Raw genomic sequence first — 21,212 nt, 5'->3', positions numbered from 1 at the left:
TGGATGCCCCGTCTAATTTTTATAAATTTCCTGTGAGATGGGGCCAGACTTGAACTGCGGCCAAGGTACCCTGCCTGAGGCTTGTCGGAGGGACGAAGGGGCTCCGAGCCCACCTCCCGCCCCTGGGGCAGCTCTGGGGCTGCGTTCACCACGGTGCTGCTCCGCCTGTGCTGCGGGCTTGGGGGTGATGGCCGCTCCCTGATGGACATTTCTGTGGGCTTCCAGACTCGCGGATGGAGGCAAACAGAGCTTTCTAGTTACTGAGGGTGGGTGCTGTTCTTTTGTGCTCCCTCTGCCCCAGCCTGGAACAGCTCTCTCCACCTAATTGCATGGTTCCAGGGCATAAGCCACTACTACATTCTTAGGGTTGAAGATTCTCACTAGACAGTGAACACATCTGGGGCTGGGACCATCTTATTCTTCACCAGATAGTGGCTGAGTGGATGGCTTTTGCCAGTCAGGAAAATGAGACCCCAAAACCTCCCAGCATCTCTCCAACCTTTGAGGCTGTAACTTGGAGGCGGGAGGGGAAGGACGTGGGAGCGGTGCTCGGAGCCCCACGCATGTGGCGGGCCCTGCAGCGGCTGCACAGTGCCGTCCGATCTCAGGGATTCTCATGGAAGCGCTGGTGGCTGGTGGTGTTTCCCCACTTGTGAAGTGTGGAAACTGAGGCTCGGAGGGTTAGAATTCAGGCAGCCAGAATAGCTGAATCACACACCCTCCTGCTCAAAGGCCAGTCCTGGTCGCAGGGCTGGAGGGTGAGGGGGGCACAGCAGCCAAGCCAGGCCCCTGGGAGTTGCAGGGAGCACAGTGGTCGGCTCCCTGGAGGGTAGGGGTCTGCGGGTGGACCACTGGAGGAGACCCCACATGGCGCTCAGAGGGGCCGCGGGCCGCAGGGTGGAGAGCAGGTCTCCCGGAGGAGGTGCTGCTTCCCTTGGGCTACGTGACGTTCACCTGGGGACATCCTGGGGACAACGAGGGGGAGGAGGCTGGGCACAGGACTTGAGTTTTGGTAACAGCTGTTAATTTTGGCAACAGATGAAGTAATGGAGGAGATTGGAAAGGCAAACCCGAAGGGCTAGGTTTCTCTTGAAACTTTGAAGCAAAAATGACCCAGAGTGGATTTGTTTTGAAATATTCTAAGAGCGGACTTGCCCAGTGTAAGTAAGGGGGTCGTGTGAGCACCTGGATCTTGCCCAGCGTCATCGATCTCTTGGTCTCACCCTGTGTACATGGTGATAGTGAGACCCGCATGCGATCTGATGGAGAAACTGGGGAGAGATGCACTGACGTGTTCTAGCAACGATGTCCTCAGCAATTCTTCCCGCTTCTGAGAATCGGTGCTTAGAGGGAAATCCACGTGGAACGTGCCACTCACGCCTGAGTTCACAACTGCTTGCTGGCCACGAAGCACCCGTGGGGCACCATCCATGGGGCGCTGTGATTGTGCGTCCACCCCGCGGGAAGGGGCAGGCGCTGCGGGCCCGACTCCTGCTGCCAGCACGTGGCGGGCTGTGGTTGGTCCCGGCGGGGCCTTCGCAGTGGGCGCCAGCACAGGGAGAGCGACCCTGGGGCAGACGCGCCGCTGGGATGTCAGAGGAACCCCTTCGGAATCACTTGACGGGAGGACGGGTCACAGGGAAGCTGTACCCGCAGGACTCACTCTGTGGACGAGGGACTTGCACCCTGTGGACCCAGAGTCTGTGGCCCACCGCCCCCAGCGGCCCTTTCCCCAGCTCAAGCAGAGACTCCGGGAGCCGCTTGCCGGCGAGGGGCGGTTGCTAGGAAACGAGCTGAGGAGCGGGTGGGCCTGGACCAAGCAGGACTCCCAGCTGCCTCCTCCCACCCGGAGCCCCTTCAGCTCTTGCTCTGCCGTGAAGCCGAGTCCCTGAGAGAAAACAAGTGGGTCTGGTGGCCTTTCCCTTTGCGCAGTGAAGAGCCAGCAGACCGCCCTGCCCTGCCCCGCCCCGGTCTCCATGGGGCCATCTGCTGTCCACGCTGTGGGAGGTGGCTTACGCAGGGAAGGTGGGCGCCGCCCTCTCTGCAGAAGGGAGTGGGTGGACCCCTCTCGGAGCATCCTTGGGGCGTCTCCCAGTCCCGGGAAGGACGCCCGTCTGCCACGCCCGCGCCCCAGTCCGCAGCCCGCCTGTCCTCACCTGAGGGCCTCCTCTTGAGCCACTGGCCAGCTCCTGCCAAGGCGACAGAAGGGAGTGGGGAGCCCTCTACCTGCCTCCACGGGGCCGGAGGGAAGCCAGTCCCTTCCAGGGGCTCCCGCTGGGGCATGGCTCCTCCCAGCCTCCGCCACGGCCTGAGAAGTACTGTTTATGTTCAGATCCTCAGATCCCTCCGAGCCATCGCCAGGACCCCGCTCAGGCTGACGGCAGGCAGGCCCTCTGCCCACCTCCCTGTCTCTGCCACACGCGGCGCCATGCTGGGGCATTGGGGGAGGGCTTGGCCGGGTCTCCCTCTTCCCCCATGCTGGGGAGGGGCTCCAGAGGCCTGGAACCAGAGCTGGTGCCTCACCCTGCCCTCCGGCCCCGAGCACACAGAGGGCATCCTACCAGCACTGGGGGTGCCCATAGGGTGACCTGCTGGCCCTGAACCCCTGGGGCCCCGGCTGGGTCTCAGGTCGCTTTCAACGGGTACTTCTCTGCTGGCACATGGGGAGAAGGGGTTCTCCAGATTCCTCTCCCAGAGTGGCCCTTGGCAGCTCTGCACATGTGGTGCATGCCTGGCCCACTGCCCTTGGAGGGGCTGGCCCTCAGGGCTGGAGGCCAGGTGCTTCTGAGCTGGTGGGCGGAGGTGTGGCTCGGAGCAGGTGACGTGTTTGGGGGCAGTGCCAGTGCCACAGCAGCTGGCACCTAATTGCCTGACTGACTCAGTGATTAATCGACTAATTGGGACCTCAGCTTCAAATCCCCAATAACAAGGAGCTTTTGTGAAGAGTCTCAAAGCTAGTTCTTGAGAAAGTGACAGCAAGTGTGGGGCATAGATTTCAGAGTGAGAGGCCTTGGGCCGCAGCAAGTCCTGTCTGTCTGGAAAGGAAACGCGCAGGAAAGTTCGCATGTCCCCCCCATCCTCCCCTTCCTCTCCCTCTCCTCCCTCTCGCCTTTCCTCTCTTCTTTTAAACACCAGGAGACGAGCCACGGTGGCCTCATCGTGGGGGGCTGCAGGGTGCGTCCCCCTCAGAGGCCCCGGCTCCCGCAAAGGCCACCATTGAGCTGGGGGGCGCGACCCTGCCTCCACGGACTGTTCTGTTTCTTGCTGATCCGTCAGCGAGTGTGGCCTGCCGGCCGGTGGGACCCCACAGTCCTCTGTAGTCAGGTCCGTGATCGATCAGATTAGACACAGCAGTGTGTCTGGACAGAGGTCCAGAGTGGTGCCCCTCTCTGAGCCTCATGAGCCCACTGGTGTCGGAGGGGCCGCACAACCTTCCTCCCAGGCTCTGGGAGAGCCTGCTTGGAGGTGGGGCACTCAGACCCCGTGACGACAAGGTTGTCCCTTCTTGGATGGGGACACCTTGCGGTGATTCCTCCCGGGAGGAGCTCGGGCTCCCCCTGTGTCCACCACGGGTTCTCCGTCTCAAAAGCCCACAGGACCCTGGCCTCAAGCCCCACACAGGCCCCTTGCTGCCCTGGGGAGCTGACTCCTGGGGAAGTGGGTTGGGTGGTCTGTGCCCGTGACTGGAAGTTTCCAGAGCTTCCCACCATCTGGTTCTGTGGCGAGACAGCTGATGGTGAAGGGAGAGGAGCTCTTGGAGCTGTAAGAGGCCAGGCTTCGCCCCACCGAGGTCTCACGGCAGCTCCTGGGTCATCGGCCCTCCTGGCTTCACCTCCCTTCGTGGGAAGCTGGGATCACACCAGGCTGCAAGTTCTGGAGTGGGGTCTTTGCTGCCACCTCCAGCCGGGGTCCTGTGGCTTGGGTCAAAACTGCACCTTTGCAGAGTTGTTCCTGCCTGGGGGCGTCGGCTCAGTGTGCCAGCGAAGGGCACGCCTGGCAGGGCCCTCGCAGCATCTTGAAGGCCATGGAGGATCCCCGTGTTTGTGCTTTGCACTTGGGCCAGCTTCAGGTGCTGGTTCTGGGGGCGCCCTGGAGGTTCCCTGTTCCCAGCCCCCTGGAAGCCTGGTGGTGGTTTGCCTGCAGTGGGAAAGACTCATTGTGGAAAAATGAAGTCGTCCAGCCTTGATTTCATACACACAGATCTTTAATTAAACACTCTCATAAAATTGTAACGAGCCATTCATTTGTATAAATGGGGGTGAGTTATTTCATTAACTTTTTGCAAACTGCAAGCAGCCATTCTGAGATGAACTGTTTGGAGACAATCTTCTGCTTCCCAGGGTGAGGGTCTGGGCTGGGCCCCGAGATTCGGACCCTCTCCCCATGCCCCACGGGGCCCGCCCCCAGGTGACCCCTCCTGCTTGTCTCCCCCCAGCTGTCCCACTCCCGGATGCACGGGCTCGGGACATATCCGGGGCAAGTACTCCAGGCACCGAAGGTAAGGAGGCTGGAGGGCCCTCAGCAAGGTTCCTGGGAAAGAGGCTGGGCTGCTGGGGGGTTGGAGCTCCTCTCCTGCTCTGGGACCCTTTGTGGGTCTAGAACCTTCCACCTCTGCTCTTGGCTGCCGAGCTGCGGTGGCCTCCCATGTGACCCTGTTACTGGGAGGCCGAGCGCGGCTGTGGCGTGCCTTTCCGGTGTCTCCCCTTCGGGGCTGCTGTGAGGCCGGAGGTGTCTGTGCGGGAGAGCCCAGAGCAGAGCCGGCACACACGGGCTGGCTATTCTCACTGCTGTCATCCCGGGGGTCTGATGGACCTCAGGGGCCCCCGAGTGCGGTGCCAGGTTCAGGGGGTGGGTGAGGGTGCGAAGGGTCTGGAGGCGGAGAAGGAAGGGCCTGGGCACTCCTGACGACCTGCTTGGGGGGCGGTGGGCACGGAGCAGGGCAGCCTGGGCCGGCCCCCACCGCTGGCCATCCCAGGGGGAATGACTCTGGCGTGGACAGGGCCATTGAGGTTAGGCCTTCCCAGAGAAGCAGGAAGTGAAATGTAAAGCACAATCAGGTCCTTTTTAACGCGGACAATTACTGTAAGATTTTGAACACGTCAACCTGCCAGTCTTAAGTCTGGGGCTTTGGCAGAGGGGTGGTGACGAGATGCAGAGAGAGATTTTCAGGACAGGGAACGCGCTGCAGAGGGTGAAGGCCGGGGGCCCGGGCGGTGCTGACAGGGCGGCCCGGCCTCCTCCCTCCCAGTTTGCTGAGCTGCCCTCTGGCCAAGAAGAGGAAGCTGGAGGGCGCCGAGGCCGAGCACCTGGGGTCCAGGCGGAAGGCGCAGCCCCTGAAGCTGGCTCTGGACGAGGGCTACGGCGTGGAGAGTGACGGCAGTGAGGACGCCGAGGTGAAGGGCGCCTCTGTTTCTGGTGAATCGGAAGGAACTGCGGAGGAGGACGAGGCCGCGGCGTCAGGACAGGAGGACATTCATCGCCCCGAGCCAGCTGAAGGTGCTTTGTTGCTCTTTCTCTCCTGAATAAAGGCGCTTAGTGTGGCCCCGGAGAATCGCAGCCTGTGAGCAGGCGGGGCTCCCGCGAGCGAGGAAGCCCTGCTGAGAACAAGCGCCGCTTGTCTGACGTTTGCAAGGCCTCCTGGGGAGGGGCTGGCGCTTGGGGCTCGGGGGGCCCAGAGGCTCATCTGTGGGTGAACCTTGTGCATCTGGGTGTGTGTCTGTGTGTGTGAGAGACAGACGGACAGATGGACGTGGCTGTGTGTCTGTGGGGCGGGGTCTCAGGTAGACCCGCCCTGCGTGGCCTCAGGAGCGCCACCTGCAGGGGGGGCGAGGGGTCTGCTTGGCATTAGGGGGGATGGTGCGGGTGTTCAGGGAAGCTGGGCCGGGCAGCGGGAACTGAGGGGGTCTCCCTGCTGGCACCTTCTTCCCTGTGGGGCCCCCAGCCCTTGGCAAACACTAATGTGAAGGTGGGACACGTCCACGTCCCGAGACCCTGGCTGAGGCCTGAGGCCCAAACCCCCCAACACCTCCGAGCTTCTGGCGCTCTCACCTCTCAGGGCCTGAGGCGGATTTTTATTCCATTTTGGAGCCACTGCACGGAGGGTCCTCATACCCGCCTCCCTCCTGGGGACCCGGCTCTGCCTGAGAGGGCGCAGGGCCAGGGACCCTCGCTTGCTGGGTTTCTTATAAAGGAGGGAGCTTGGCGCTCAGGCATCGGCCCTGGCTCGGCCCCTCCTAAAGCGCGAGCACGTGGGCTGGCCGCTGTGCCCGGGGGTCCTTGTCGATGACCCCCAGGGGCACCCACTACTTCTTAGCCACGGCAATTCAAAGACTCAAACTTCAAAAACAACTTCTGCTGCTTCTCAGTTATGAAACAATTTTTAAAAATCTGATCCATTCTTTAAGCTCCATTTTATGAAATGTAGATTTGCCTGATTTAAGAAAGTACACATAACAGGGAGGACCGTTAATCAAAAATATCAGAGTAATTCTCAACTTCAAAATACAGCGGTGATTTCTCCATCTACCTCTCAACATAAGCTTACTGTGATCTCCAGATCTGGGCAGAGGGGCTGACAAAAACGGCCACCCCGAGCCCATTTCTGGGGGTTTGGTGTCCCCCCGCTGCAGTGGGGCAGGCTGGAGGAGCCCCGCCTGGAGACCTGCCCTCTTTCCCCGTGTACCTACCACACAGTTTCTGATTTTGTGCAGGAAGGAGCCCCGTCAAGGCTCGTTTCGGATCCAATCCCATCAGCAGCCTCACGGGCCCCTCCAAGGGCAGCTACAGCAGCTATCAGGAGATCATCGCAACTTCTCTCCTAAATTTGGGCCAAATCGCTGAAGAGACACTGGTCGGGGCAGACTCGGGCCAGGGGGCCAAGCCAGGTGCTGGCATCGTGCGCCTGGTGCGGGAGGAGGCTGAGGACGGAGCCACCAGCGACGAGGGGGAGAAGGACGTCTTCATCCAGCCGGAGGACGCAGAGGAGGTGATCGAAGTCACCAGTGAGCGCTCCCAGGAGCTGTGTCCCCAGTCCCTGGAGGGCGTGGCCAGCGAGGTGTCCAGCAAGCAGAGGGTGGCCCTGGGCAATGAGGACGAGGACGAGGACGAGGACGAGGACGCGGCCCCTCCTGACGTGATCTGCCAGGACGGGGCCCCCCACGCCCCCCCACCGAAGGCCTCTGAGCCCCGGCGCCCGGCGCCTCCCAGCCCCAAGCCCGCGTTCTCCGTCCTCGTGGAAGTGCGCTCCGACGACGATGGCAAGGACGAGGACTCGAGGTCCCAGAAGTCCACAGTCACGGATGAGTCGGAGATGTACGACATGATGACCCGCGGGAACCTGGGCCTCCTGGAGCAGGCCATCGCCCTGAAGGCCGAGCAGGTGCGGGCCGTCCGCGAGCCGGGCTGCCCACCCGCTGAGCAAGGCCCGCCGGGCCCGGGCGAGCCGGGGAAGGCGGCGAGGCCCCTGGACGCCACCCGGAAGAGCTACTGCAGCAAAGGTAGGCTGGGCACCTGGCCCTGCCCCGCCCCCTCCCAGGGATGCGCAGTCCCGGGCCCAGGGACGAGTCCTGAGGCCTTTACATGCTGGGGGGCATGGGCGGGGGCAGGTGGTGTGGGCCAGACAGAAGCAGCCCGTGGTCGGTGAGGCAGGTGGCCAGGCTGGGCGCACAGGGCAGCGCAGAGCAGGCCCGAGCCACGGAGGACAGTGGGACTGGTTCTCAGGGACCGACTGACGCTGAGGTGCAGACGCCGTGCAAGCCCTGGACAGAGAGGCCGGCAACAGCGAGCCCAGGAAGGCGGGGCCCGGGAGAGGCTTGTGACCCTTAGGGTGCCCCTGCCTGCCTGGTGGTCAAAGGACAACGTCCCCCCATTTAAATCACACAGAGCCCGCCAGGGCCCTGCCCTCGCTGGGGTGGGCTTTCCCAGCGTGGTCTGTGACTTCTGCATTGTGGCTTCCCTACCAAAGGGGACGGACGGCTCCATTGGAAGTTTCTCTGGGACACTGGCTGTGCTCTGGGGACTGTGCGTGTCCTGAGAGGCAGTCCCTCTGCCCCACACTGAAAGTGACCTCTCTGGGCCTGCAGAGGCTGTACGAGGTCAGTAACTGAGATTTGGGGTCAAATTTCTGCCCAGGCCTTTATTAGCTGCTTTGGGTAAGTCACTTAGCCCCTCTGTCCCCGTTATTGTCAAATACAAAGGACGTGTCCTGGCAGAGACCTTGTCACATAGCTCTACCTCTCTGTGCAGAGGCCTGGCTCCCCCCCCGAAGCCAGTGGCCGTCGCATGACATTAGCAGGACAGGGCAGAGGTGCCAGCCGCCAGCCGGGGGTCCTCCCTGAAGCCCTGCAGGTCCCGCTGTTTGTGGCTTGCTGCGGTCTGTGGGCTTTTCCACCCAGACAGCCAGCGTGGACGGTCTCTCCGGGGTCCCCGTGCGGTCCAGCCACGGTCCCCTCTGGGCTCGTGGGAAGTCTAGTCACTCGCCTCTCTGGACAGCCAGAGTGAAGGGTCGTGAGCTGCCCTGCCGCCGCCCTGCTCACCACCTCCCACCCAGCTTCCTGGCCGCTCCCTGACTGAGAGGCCCTGTGTGTTTAGATCCCGCAAGAGCTGAGAAGCGTGAGATCAAGTGTCCGACCCCAGGCTGTGACGGCACCGGCCACGTCACTGGGCTGTACCCGCACCACCGCAGCCTGTCTGGCTGCCCGCACAAGGACAGGATCCCCCCGGAGAGTGAGTAGCTCTGCGCGGCTCAGGCCGCCTCTGGTGTTTGGATGGTGTCCACATGGAGGGGTGGCCACCCAGGTCCCTGTCCCTCTGGACTGGCACGTCCAGAAGCCCAGACTTGGGCCCTACGAGCGTGGCGACACGGAGCACATGCCCCGTTATTCACCCTGAGACGGCAGCCTGGGTCAGGGCCCCTGGAAACTGGCCACAGGCACGGGCACACAGGAGGGGAGGCCGGGCCCTGGAGCTGGGGAGCGGCCACTGTCTGCGTTCTGAGGCCTCAGGAGGAGAAACGCTGTCCTTGCTTCTAGGCGAGGGGCAGTAATCGTGACCATTAAGTTCAGAGGAGGGAGGTTGTAAGGCTGAGCTGGTTTCTGCCTCAGGGAGGCCAGGGCCGCCATGGGAGGGGGCGTGGCCTGGGTGAGCCGGGCCTGGGGCTCCGGCATCCCCCCACACCCGGCAGGTGGTGCTCACCGGCTGCCCCCGGTTGTCTTGCAGTATTGGCCATGCATGAGAACGTGCTCAAGTGCCCCACTCCTGGCTGCACAGGCCAGGGCCACGTGAACAGCAACCGTAACACGCACAGAAGGTACGCGGCTGGGCTGGGCTGGGCTGGGAACGGTGAGGGCCATGGACGGGGGTTCCTGCAGTGCATGCCCCAGCCTGGGACACGATCTACCTGTGTGCCGCCCTGGGGGGTGAGTGCAAGGTCAGGGCAGACCTTTGGCGGGAGCAGGGCAACACCTGTGCCACTGTGAGTGGGGGTCCCGAGAGACCAGAGGGCGGCTGGAAGAATGGGCGCACGGAGGGCGGGGAGGCCTGCAGCCTGTGGGGAGAGCCAGGTAGAGACCCTGTCCTGCTGAGGTCCGGGAAACCTCTGGACACTAGCTTTTGCTCAAGGCAGAACCTCAGCAGCCGGGACCGAGCCTGGCTGCTCTGTAGGGGCGCTGAGGCCCTGGTGCTTGAGTTGCCTGCTGTCCTCTGGTGAGAGGTCGCCGTATCCCCCGCCCTCGCCCCGAGCCCTGGGTAGCTGCAGCCGTGGCGGGGCGTGAAGTGGCTCCAGCAAGTGACACTCAGCTGGAAGGATTGGCCAGAGTTTTTGAGGTCCAATCACTGAGAAGAGGCTAAATTCCCCAACACGGCTGGGATTATGTCACCTCTCCTGGCTGATGGCAGTTTCTCAGTTCTGACAGTCGAAGCTGCATCCGTGGGTGCTTTCCTGGGAAGGACCTGTGCCCTCCTCGTGTGACCCTGGTGGTCCATGTCCTCCAGGGTCAGCAGGCAGTTCGTGGCCCGTGGGCTGATAGAATGTGAGCAGCTCTGGTTGGTGGTGAGGGGAGAGGAGGGAGGTGAGAGGCAGGCCCATGCCCCAGACCCACCCAGAGGAGGTGCCTTTGCTCAGAGCCTTGAAGAACTTTAGGGTGCGTTTTGTCTCTGTGTCATTGGCTTAGAATTTCCGAAAACAGAAGCTGACTGAGCAGCAGGTGCTTTGAGGGCTTGAGGACAGACCTGGGGGAAAGGCCGCCTCTATAGGAAAGACAGCCTTCCCTGAGCTCCTGCTGATGCCTGGCTCCTGGCTCAGACGGGTGGGGCCTGGAGGAGGGCTCAGCTGTCCTCCCGTCCTTTCTCTAGTTTGTCTGGGTGTCCCATTGCTGCTGCCGAAAAATTAGCCAAATCTCATGAGAAGCAACAGCCACAGACGGGAGATCCTTCCAAGAATAGCTCCAATTCGGATCGGATCCTCAGGTGAGTGAAATGAATCACAGACCGGGAGGGGTGTTTTCGAACCCAAGTTCATGTGCCTGATGTGCAGTGAGGCCAAACAAACCAAAACTGGGTCAGAGTTTGGAGCAGAGAAAGGTTTATTACAAGAGCCGAGCAAGGAGAACAGGCAGCCTGTGTGCAGAAGACTCGACTCCCCGATGGCTTTCAGGCAGGGTCTTGACAGCCAGTGTGAGGGGAGAGGGTCCAGGATGGGTGATCAGCCCGTGAACCCTCTCCTGATCGGCTGATGGTGAGGTAATTGGGTGACGTTTCGGGAATCTCAGCCTTACGGTTCCAGCCAGTCTGGGGTCCACGTGCTTGTGGTCGGCATGCCATCCCCACCCTCCACCGGGTGGGGGTCTTAGTTTCTGCAGAATGACTCAGAGATACGTGTCAGATTGTTACCTCTGCCTCTTCAGGAGGGACTAGGAGCCCTGTGACTCTGTTGTCCTGTTAACTGATTGAACCTGCTCTTTGCAACTGGGTGGGAAGGCCTAGGGGATGTAAAGACTTTTTTTTTTTTCCTACAAACAAGAATCAAGGACACGCAGGGGCATTTTTACCCGGGAAGGCCCTGCAGGGTCCTGCTTGGCTTCACGGGCTGCCTCCCCAAGTGCCCAGGGGGCTTCTCGCCTCTCCGCCGCTGTGTGTGTGTCCATGCTCGTGTGTACGTGCACGTGTGTGCTGGTGTCTCCCAGGGTGGACTTGGAGGGTGGTTTCGCGGGCACCGACACCCGCACGGATGCTCCTGCCTTGCTCTCCCCAGGGGTGTCTGATGTCACCGCTTGGGATTGTTCAGGGATTTGTTTGTGGAGTCGCGGGTCCTGTTTGGAGAGAGGGGGCTGCCCCAGCCCAGGACCCCGCTGTCTAGGGGGCCCTGGGAGCTGCTCACCCCAGGATGGACCCTGAACCGGGGAGAGGAGTGGGGGCCAGCGGCACCCTCCGGAGTGCCGCTCCCTGTGACCCTTGAGGTGCTGTGTGTTTAGGTGCATATGCACACGTGTGAGTGTGTGTGCACCCGTGTGTGCGTGTAGACGTGGCTCATCAATGAGGGGGCTTCTGAAAGACCATTCAGGACGAGTCTGCTTAGTGTGACCTCACCCGCAAGGCCCTGTAGGTGCCACGAACAAGGCCAGAGGCTGAGGAGCTTTCCCAAGGCCACTCACCCCCCCGGCAGCCTGCCTTCAGAATCTCCTCCCAGTGGGACCGGTTCTCCGGCGCCCACCATGCTGGGGGACCCTCCCTCACCCCCGTGTCCTTGCTCAGTGGACTCCCTGCTCCCTCGTCTCCGAGGAGCCAGAACTGACAGGGCGTCCCGTCTAGACTGCTGTGCCACGTCTGTCTCCCAAAGGAGAGTGTGGGAGACCAGGGCCACTGTACCCTGCCCAGGCCCGGCACCCGGCAGCCACGAGCATGGGCGACGGCACAGACCACGGTCTGGAGGTGGGCGGGCCACCTCCGTCCCCCACCTGTCCCTTCCCTGGCACGTGCCTGGCGGGGCCTCTGCCTGAGGAGCGTGGCCTCCCGCCTTGGCCTCAGCGGGTCACGTGCAGGCGGTCTCCGGGCCCGGCCTCGCCCTCCCGCCCTGGGGAGCCCTTGCGGCCCTGTGCTTGGGGCGCCCTGCGCTCCAGTTGGCTTCGTTCAACCAGGGGGCGCTCACGATGGTGGAAACTGTTTCCCTCCTCCATCTAATTCCGTTCCTTCTGGCGTCTTGTCGGTTTTCTTGCCTTGATCCAAGTCACTGACAAAATGTCAAACTGCCAGGCAGGTAAGGCTTGGTGAGGCCAGGGTGGGGGCCAAACAGGTGCCAAATGTGGAGGTTGTGCCCCAGGAATGTGACTCAGTTTGTTTGCCTGTAAAAGTGGGACAACAGCGTTATCGACTTCAGAAGCTTCTCCTGAGGCCTGAATGAGGCAGTGACATTTTGTTTCCCGGGCCCTCGGTGAGGAGCCCAGAATGGTAGCGGTTGTGGCCGGGATGCAGACCTTTCCACCCAGGCTCCATGTGTCCCATGGGGCCGCGTTTCTGGATGTTGTACCCCAGGGTGTGGGGAGAATCTTTGCAAAGCTTTGTGGGCCTCACGGACACTGAGTCTGCTGCTGGCGGAAGCCCTGGCTGAGGAAGCCACCAAAACGTGGCACAGACATTAAGTTTAGGACTTGTCTCCCCCCAGGGGTGCCTGAGCACTCACCAGCAACTTCTCAGATGCCACTGCCTGGTCCAGAGGGCCCCCTGCCCCTCCCGGGGAAGGAGAGCCGCCCGCGCTCTGGTGCCATCGGTTTCCCAAGGCCCTTCGGAGCCGCCTTATCGTGGTTGCAGGGCCCTCCTGGCACTAGGCTCCTATTTTCGGGTCACAGTCAAGTTCTTATGATGCCTGGCACCTTGGGGGCCTCACCACTGGCTCCTTCTTAATTCCGCCCACCCCCCTGTTCCAGACTGAAGTCACTGCTTGGCCCTCCCAGGCCTCCTCCGCTCTTCTTCTCTCTGAGCTGACTGGTACACAAGCCGCTCCACAGAACGGTACAGAGCCTGCGGCCTTTCTCTGCCAGGCTGGTCCCCTCCTGCCATGGCTGCAGTGCTGTCAGGGCTGGTGTCTTCGCACCATCTCTTGTGCACTTAAAAATGCGAGCTCTTCCAGAGCTTCAGTAACAGCGACCGAATGCTTGCAGCGTCCGTTCCTGCCTGTCTCTAACCCCTGCAGCAGCCCCTCCGGGGGCATCTCAAGTGACTTTCAGCAGAAGACAGTGGAGGGCCAGGCCCCTCGCTGCGAAGGGCTGGGTCGGCCCGCCCTGAGGCTGATCCTCAGAAACACCTCCATGTCCCCTCCAGGCACCCCAGCTCCCTCCCCTCTGGGGAATTGTAAGTTGTTCCACCACCAGAATTCTGCCTTGGCTGCCTGCCGCCCTAAGGATGCTCCTCTAGGGCTCCCTACAAAGGGCTCAGAAACCTGCTCTCCTCATTCCCTCCTCTGTTGACGCGGTCCGCAAGGGGACACGCACTGTTTCTTCAAGGCTCCTAGCGCTTCTTCCCTGTGGCAATTCTTCCTGCACATCGGCCCCTAGGCACCCTGCAGTGGTGGACATGCGGGAGGGCCTGCCTGGGTCTCTGTCCACGCCGGGGTCTGAGGCATGGCTGGGCCAGGCCGTGGCACGGGGCACTGGGCTGAGTGGCACAGAGTCCTTGCGTCCTGTCTTCGTGATTCTCACCTCCGTCTCACACCCCAGGCCCATGTGCTTCGTGAAGCAGCTTGAGGTCCCTCCGTACGGAAGCCACCGGCCCAGCGTGGCCTCCACCACACCCAGGGCCAACCTGGCCAAGGAGCTGGAGAAGTTCTCCAAGGTCACCTTCGACTACGCAAGTTTTGACGCTCAGGTTTTTGGCAGGCGCGTGCTTGCCCCAAAGATTCAGACCAGCGAAACCTCACCGAAAGCCTTTAAATGTAAGTTGGGGAAAGCTGCTCCCAGAGGTGTAGCGTCTGAGGGGCAGCGGAGGAGGAACCCTCAGCAGCAGCGTGTCGGTCCTCTCCAGCCCGGGGCCCAAACCGTCCCAATCCCCGCGGCGGCTTTCTCAGAGTCCGTGTCTCACCCACGTTGCTGCCCACACGCTCACCATCAAACTGGACGTGTCTCCTCACTACGCGCGACACAAACCCAAGTCCATCATGCCGTGCGTGTCCGCAGACTTAACAACGTCGCTGACATGGTTCCGCCTACGAGCGTGCCCTCCCCTGGCCGTCCGTTCCCAGCCAGTTTATCCTAGCTCGAGGGGTGGGGGTCCGGGAGGGTCAGACAACCGCTGTGCCGAGCCTGGGTACCCGACAGATGCTTCCTGCGCGGGGACCATCTTGCTGGATACAACCTGCCGTTTGTGATATTAGCAACAAACTTTCTGGGTGTTCGCACTGACAAAATTCATTCCTCCAAACCTTCCAGAACAAGCTTTCCTGTCTTTTTTTTTTGGGGGGGGAGGGGTCACTTATTGCACTGATTTGTGAGTTGCAAGCCTATTAGCCCTGGAAATACAAATAAAATGGAAAAGCACCCCAGCGTACATGAGATTGGACCTGGCAGCCCCTGGTGGTTGCTGTCAGCCCCCAAAACTGGCAGTGATGAGTTTCCTACAAGTTAATAATAGAAACGCTGATCAGTACAATGGCCACCTGCAGTGCGAGCGTCTCTCCAACTTGTTGGGACTGGGGCTTCATGCCTTCCCTCAAGGTGCCCACTTACGCTGGGGAGCTGGAAATTTGCCGGCGATATCCTGACTACTCAGAAATCATACCTGAGAGTGATCTTATGGTTATAGCACAGTTACTAGAAAAGATAACATTTTATGCCTTCATGTATCATGTTTATTTGAACAATAATGTTATTCACCGAAGCTGTGGCTATTGGCGGAGGGGGCGGGGGGGCGACACCGAAATCAGTCTTTTGAGATGTTGTGATAAAATTTTCCTCCTTGAATGATATTCCAGACACTCCTCCTATTTGCAGACTTTAGTCTCTCAATAAGCATTCACCGATAGACAGCTCGTTTTGTCTGCAATATCAGGGACGCTAGAACGTCTTTGGAGGCTTTGCCCTTTCTGCCCAAGTTACGGTCAAGATGGAAATGGCCTTCTCCGCACCCGACAGGGGTGGGGCTGGGTGGGTGTGCAGGCGGTGGGTGGAGGGCCCAGCCCTGGGCCCACCTTCACGTCGCTGCGCCCGGTGTGCTTGCCCCCAGCCACCCCAAAGTACCCCCCCACCCTGTGTCTGCGTGGCCGCCTCCCGTTCAGGTTGTATATCAGCCTGCTGTTGTTCCCTTTTTGCAGCCAAACCTTTCCCAAAGGCCTCTCCCCCCAGGCCCAGCCCCTGCACTTCGTCCTCTTCTACAGGCTTCGACTACGCCCACGACGCGGAGGCCGCACACATGGCCGCCACGGCCATCCTGAACCTCTCCACGCGCTGCTGGGAGATGCCCGAGAACCTCAGCACGAAGCCGCAGGACCTGCCCAGCAAGGTTGGTGTGTCCCCCGCCGGGAGCCCCTTCTGAGGCAGAGCAGGGGGTTGGGATTTGCAGTCAGAAGCACGTGCCGCCTGCACGAAGGGGGCTCAGCAAACCCAGGGTCTGCTAGGTGATTACCACTCTTTCCTCTTCTCCCTCCTGACCGCTGACCCTGCTGGGCAGAGACATTGGGTGGGTCCCCTCCGAACTCCGTGCACTGTGCCTAAGGGGGCCCAGGTGCCTGTGCACACGCGTGCTCCCTTGTCTCGCCGAGTCTGAGGGCCCTGCACGTGTTCTGGGGCCCACACGAGCTGCCGTGTCGAGGGTCTGGTGTTACGGTGCTGGAGGCCTCGAGGGAGTGGGCAGAGTGTAGGCCACATCAGCTTCAGGACGCTTTCTTCTCACTGGCTTTTCTCTTCCTGTTCGGCTCTGCTTCCCTTGGTGGGGAGACACTGTCTGGGCTTCCGGTGAGCTGAGTAATGGACCAGGAGGCGCACGTGGGAAGGGGGTGGTGTCTAACACAGACGTTGCCTCGGCCCTGCAGGCCACGGACATCGAGGTGGATGAGAACGGAACCCTGGACTTGAGCATGCGCAGACACCGCAGGCGGGAGAACGCTTTCCCCGGCGGCGGCGGCGGCCCCGGCGTGGCCTCACCTGATGCCTCCCAGGGCCAGAGCGTCCCCGGCGCCCCCAGCAGCTCCGTGACCTCGGCCCCGTCCGGCCACGCCTCCCGCCAGGACGAGTGGGACCGGCCCCTGGACTACACCAAGCCCAGCCGCCAGCGAGAGGAGGAACCTGAGGAGGTGGGTCCCGGGGTCCCGGGCTGGCGGATGGTCGAGCAGGCGCTGGCGGTCGGTGTGACTTCCCCGCGGGCGGCGTGCCTTCCCCGCGGGCGGCTGCGAACGCACTTGCGCTCCGGGCAGAGCCTCCATGCGTCCTGCCCCTTTCCACGCAGCGTCCTGCACCCTTCGGGCAGCTAAGCCCACCTTCTTGGAGGGGTTTTCACCGTGGGGCCAGTCTGTGGCCTTGTCCCCTCCGAGAGAGAGGTGGGCTTCTCCCCTCGGCAGAATCAGTGGTCAGCACCAGAGCGGTTCTCCGAGAGCACGGGGAGGAGAAGGGCTTTTGTTCAGATCCCACGGGGGAGGATTTGGGAGTGGCTCCGAATTCCTCGTTTTTGTGGGCCTCCCACCAACCTGCTGGTGTCCAAGATTAGGGACACCCTGAGCTCTGGCAGCGGCCTCTCCTCACTGTCCCCAGGACACTTCAGGCGCCTGGCTCCCGGGACGGGGGCAGGAGAGAACTCCTGGACTCAGGAGGCCCTTTGGCGGCCAGTGGCCAGAGCCCCAGCACAGCGCTGCCTGGTAAGGGGCAGCAAACCAGGCCGCTGTGTAGGAGCTGTAGTCCGGGGGCAGTGGAACGTTCCCTCCCTGTTACTCCACCCACCTGAGATGGGGGCCGCTGGAGGGCTTTTCCCCCCGGAGAAGAGCCTCCCGGACAGCAAAGCCCTGCTCTGAGGGCTCAGAACCACGTGGCCTCTGCACGGTGTGGACAGGCCTGTGGGTGCCCTCCCAGCCCTCCCCTCCTTGCCAGCCCCCACTCCCAGGAGGGCAAGGGGCGCAGGTCCCTGTGGAGGAGGAGGAGGGGGTGGTGAGGGTCCCTCTCTGAGAGCCCAGCCCCTCTGAAGTCCCACCCTCAGGGCCAGCTAGGGTCCCTCTACAGATTTCGCATGCAGCCCCACTTTACAGAGGAGCCAACTGAGCCCCAGACCTAGGTCTTCTGGCTCAGTCACATGGCTGCAACTCAACGTCTGGCCTCAGAAGAGGGGCACCTCTCTCAGGGGGAGCCCGCAGGGGAGGGAGGCTGGCTGAGGGTGCCCACCTGGGGCTGGCAGGAGGGTTTCTCCCTGGCCGGTGGGGCCCCAGTCCGAGCCTGGTGAGGCCCTCCTGTTCCTGTTCTGGGCCACCAGTGTAGTGTCCCCACATCTGCTGTCACCCTTATTCAGTTCCGCCCCCCCGACCCCTGCTTTGGCTCCTTCCCTTTCCCTGCCCCTTTCTTTGACCCCTGGCTCAGGCTGGTCTCTCCGGCCACGTTGCCCCGCCCCCTTCACATGCCCTCTTCCTCATCCCCTCCCAGGACTGTCATGTCCTCTGCGGATGACCCTGGTCTCAGAGGTCCTGTGGTCCCTGCCCACAGAAGCCTGCCGCTATGCCCCATGGTCGACAGTCCACTCTCCATCAGGAAGCCTCAGCTGACCCCCAGGCCCTTTCTCTCCTCCCCTGTGCCCTGGGCACAGGTGCCCACGTCCTATTGGGTGACCCCCAGAAACACCTCCTGGATCCGGCCTTCCCATGGCCCTGGATTCCCTGCTCAGACTCTCCTTCTAGCTCTGTCCGAGGCTCCTTGACCATCCTGGGTAGGGCTACTGCCCCACTCTTTAGCCTTACCTCACCCAACTCTGGCAGCAGCCCCCCCTCAGGTCCCCCTAACATCCCAACACCCCTGGTCCCCGTGTCTAGGGGCCTCCGGGACGCGCTCCCTGCTCTGGGGCAGCCTCTACCCCTATGCTGCTGGGAGGCCCCCGTTTCTCCTGAAGGCTGGGCTTAAGTTGAGGGACTTCGTCCACCCAGCTGTGCCTTGTTCAGTAATAGTAACGGTGGTGACAGTGACAACAGCACAACATGGTGCCATGGGCCTTTCCTCCTCCCATCCCCAGACGTCCTGGGACGGGCTGCTATTTTCCCCAGTTTAAAAGTGTGGTGCCCAGGAGGCCGGACAGCGTGCCTGGGACACACAGCAAGTACCAGTCCTGAGATCCGAATTGCGATCCACCACGGGGGCTGATGGTCTGCTGCAGACCGACCTGTAGGGCACTGACCTCCCTGACTCTCGTCGACTCCTTCCCTGCGCCTGGACGGAGGGACTGGCCTTGTTCACCCCTGCATCCACAGCACCCGGCCCTTGGGTGGCGATTGAACACTTCCAGGCCCCGCATTTGAGGTCAAAGTGCTTATGAAGTGCCTGCTGCGGTCAGGTCATCATGCTGGCTGGGGGCGGTAGGGCCACATGGTCCCGAGGTCGCTGTGATTATTTGTTATCATACTTTGTACATTGTGCCGTCTCATCATCATAGCATTTCAACAAACGCTTCCTTAGTGCCACTGTCTACTGAGCGCATGCCGAGCCCCAAAGGAGCTGCACTCGGTGTACACCCTGGTGTGTAGGTTGCAGCCCAGGGCGGGTAGTTGGAGGTGGCCCGCCTGCCTGAGGCCGCGGAGGGCGCCAGAAGCGGCGGTGCTGGGCGGCGCCCGGGCCTCCTCGTTCCCGGGCAGCTCAGGAGCAGTGGCCGAGGTGAGGGAGCACCCCAGCCCCTCGGGGTGCTGTTTCCCGTGTCTTCCTCCTGCTTCCAGAAGACAGGAGACTCCGGAAAACACCTCTGTGGACGTAGCTCTGAAAGGCCCCTCTCCCTCAGCCCCCGGGTCGGGCGCCCGGCCCCCCGCCAGCTGGTTAAAACCTCTCCCTGCTGGTTTTTTGCAGTCAGAGCCAGCAGCCCATTCTTTTGCTTCTTCTGAAGCAGATGACCAGGAAGTGTCGGAGGAGAATTTTGAGGAGCGGAAGTACCCCGGGGAGGTCACCCTGGCCAACTTTAAGCTGAAGTTTCTCTCCAAGGACATAAAGAAGGAGCTGCTCACGTAAGTCCCCACCTTGGACGGCAGGGCCCCTCAGGGGACCGCCCCGGTCTGGAAAGGAGCGCGCCTTGGTGGGAGCCCGTGACGATCGGGCTGGCCCCCGCGCAGCCCCGTGCTGACCGTCCTCCCGGCCTGGCTGCCTCGGTGGGCGGAGGCTGGGCCTCCGCTGCTAGGACCCTCCCGGGCCGGGCGGCGGGGGAAGGTGTCCTCTCGGCCCTGCACCACGCTGGCCGCTAACCCACTCCTTCAGGCTGATAAAGAGTGAGGGCAAGCCCCCGTCTGGCCCTCAGAGCAGACAGGGCCGAGGGGAGTGGACCTCTCCCGAGCGCCCGCTGCGCTCCTGGCCCTCGGCCCCCAGGCCTGAGGTGCGCTCTGCCTTGGGCTCCGTGTCCTCAGCTCCGGCAGCCGAGTCAGTTCACCCAGATGCCACCGGGGAGGGGGCAGCTACTGGTAGACGTGAGCCACCCCACAGCCTTCTGGCCAGCCCCCGCTGAGAGCCACCTCCCCTAGGGGACCGTGAGAGGCCTGGCCCGTGCCCCTCAGGTGATCCAGCCCCCAGCGACGCTTAGAGCTTGTTCCTGGGGTTCCTCTTCCTGCCCCGAGCCCCGCCGGCTGCCAGCTCCCTCCTGCCCTGCAGCGGGCTCGCCTCAGGGTGGCTCTGGTCTGGGGCCCCGTCCTCGGGGAAGGCCCTGCCACGTCAGGAAGGGGCTCCCCGCACACCCATCCCCCAGCACGCACACGTGTGCATGCACACCACGTTTGCTTCAGAGGCACCCCAACCTTAAGCCGAGCTTCATGTGGGTTCCCTTTGCTTCTCGAGTTAAGCTGTGTGGGAGAAACTTGTAGTCGGAGAGGCGAGGGCCCGGCTCTGAGGGCTGGTGGGGAGGAGTCGCTCCTCGGCTCTCGGGCGAGCCGGAGGCAGGGGCCAGCCTGGGGGGCGGGCCTGGCGGGGGTGCCGCGCTCTCTGTTCTGACGCTCTGTTTCCTTTGTCCAGCTGCCCCACCCCCGGCTGTGACGGCAGTGGCCACATCACTGGGAACTATGCTTCCCACCGCAGGTTCGTCCCCACTCGGGTCCGGCCCGGCCTGGGTGCCGCGCGGTGGGTCTCCCTCCTCTGCTCCGCTGCTCCCCTCTTGGCTCACCCCGATGTCCCATCTCTTCTCTTTCAGCCTCTCTGGTTGCCCTCTTGCTGACAAGAGCCTCAGAAACCTCATGGCTGCCCATTCTGCTGACCTCAAGTATGTCTGCCCTCCTGGCCTCCCGTCTCTCGGGTGGCTGCCTTGCTCTGCTCGCCCCTTCCGTGAGGCTCCGGCCGAAAGCAGCCTTCTCCAGGGCTCTGGCCCAGGCCGGCCCCAGCCAGAGGCACGGGGCCGCGGGGCCGAGAGGCAGGGCCACGGAGGGGCTGATTCTGCTTGGCTGCGCTGTCGCCACTGCTGCCTGTATCTCCCTGCTCTGAGCGCCGCTGTCTGCCTGCCCCCTTGGGCCCAGGGCCGCTACAGGCTCCCGTGCTCCCCTCTGAGGGCCGAGGGCCGGGAGGGCCAAGCAGGGGTAGGGCCTGCCTCTGGCTCGTGGTGGCCCGGCCCGTTCTCTCCCTCTCCTGAGGACCCCTGACGGGCTGTCTGGGCCTGCTTTCCTCCTGCCGTGGAGGTTCGGGAGAGGTCCCGAACTGGCTTTGGCTTGTACGTCTCCCCGTGGCTCAGAGGACTACAGGCTGTGCAGCTCTTGCTAAGCGAGCTGGATGCTGGTGATGGCAGAGAAAACTCTGTGCTCCTCTCTCCTCACGCACCCCCTTCCAGCTGCTTCCGTCTTGGCGCCTCGTGCCCTCCCCCCGCGCCTCTCCCCCACGCTCACCCCTTCTTTCTGCTGCGCCCTCTCTCCACCTCTGCTCCTCCTGCCCTGACATCTGGGCAGGGCCGCCCTGTGGCACCAGCCGCGCTGCTTGGTAGCCCTGCTCAAGCGAGAAGCGAGCGCCCAGAGGTTTCCCGGCTCTCAGCGTCCTCTTGGGGCTGGACCTGGGGACTGTGCCTTTGGTTTCATGCCTTCAGCTCAGCTGAGC

The 21,212-nt window shown here is 62.4% G+C and overlaps 1 protein-coding gene across 9 annotated transcripts in view; it reads left to right on the top strand.

The window, feature by feature from the left end:
* MYT1 (myelin transcription factor 1) overlaps window positions 1–21,212 on the top strand; it is a 65,551-nt gene that overhangs the window by 30,746 nt on the left and 13,593 nt on the right. For 3 of the 9 annotated variants that reach the window (XM_082430443.1, XM_082430445.1, XM_082430440.1), the window contains exons 5-16: window positions 4,436–4,498; window positions 5,249–5,496; window positions 6,711–7,496; window positions 8,590–8,724; window positions 9,217–9,307; window positions 10,351–10,464; window positions 13,707–13,921; window positions 15,296–15,483; window positions 16,013–16,273; window positions 19,005–19,159; window positions 20,151–20,213; window positions 20,326–20,394. In XM_082430443.1, coding sequence (XP_082286569.1) covers window positions 4,436–4,498; window positions 5,249–5,496; window positions 6,711–7,496; window positions 8,590–8,724; window positions 9,217–9,307; window positions 10,351–10,464; window positions 13,707–13,921; window positions 15,296–15,483; window positions 16,013–16,273; window positions 19,005–19,159; window positions 20,151–20,213; window positions 20,326–20,394 — 2,388 coding nt within the window. The remainder of the gene's footprint in view (window positions 1–4,435; window positions 4,499–5,248; window positions 5,497–6,710; window positions 7,497–8,589; window positions 8,725–9,216; window positions 9,308–10,350; window positions 10,465–13,706; window positions 13,922–15,295; window positions 15,484–16,012; window positions 16,274–19,004; window positions 19,160–20,150; window positions 20,214–20,325; window positions 20,395–21,212) is intronic. The other 6 variants (XM_082430446.1, XM_082430448.1, XM_082430447.1 and 3 more) reach the window with 4 other exon arrangements.

This window comes from Balaenoptera physalus (genome assembly GCF_965194825.1).
Source record: "Balaenoptera physalus genome assembly, chromosome: 16".
Classification (NCBI taxonomy): Eukaryota; Metazoa; Chordata; class Mammalia; order Artiodactyla; family Balaenopteridae; genus Balaenoptera; species Balaenoptera physalus.
This window is presented reverse-complemented; position numbering and strand designations above follow the sequence as displayed.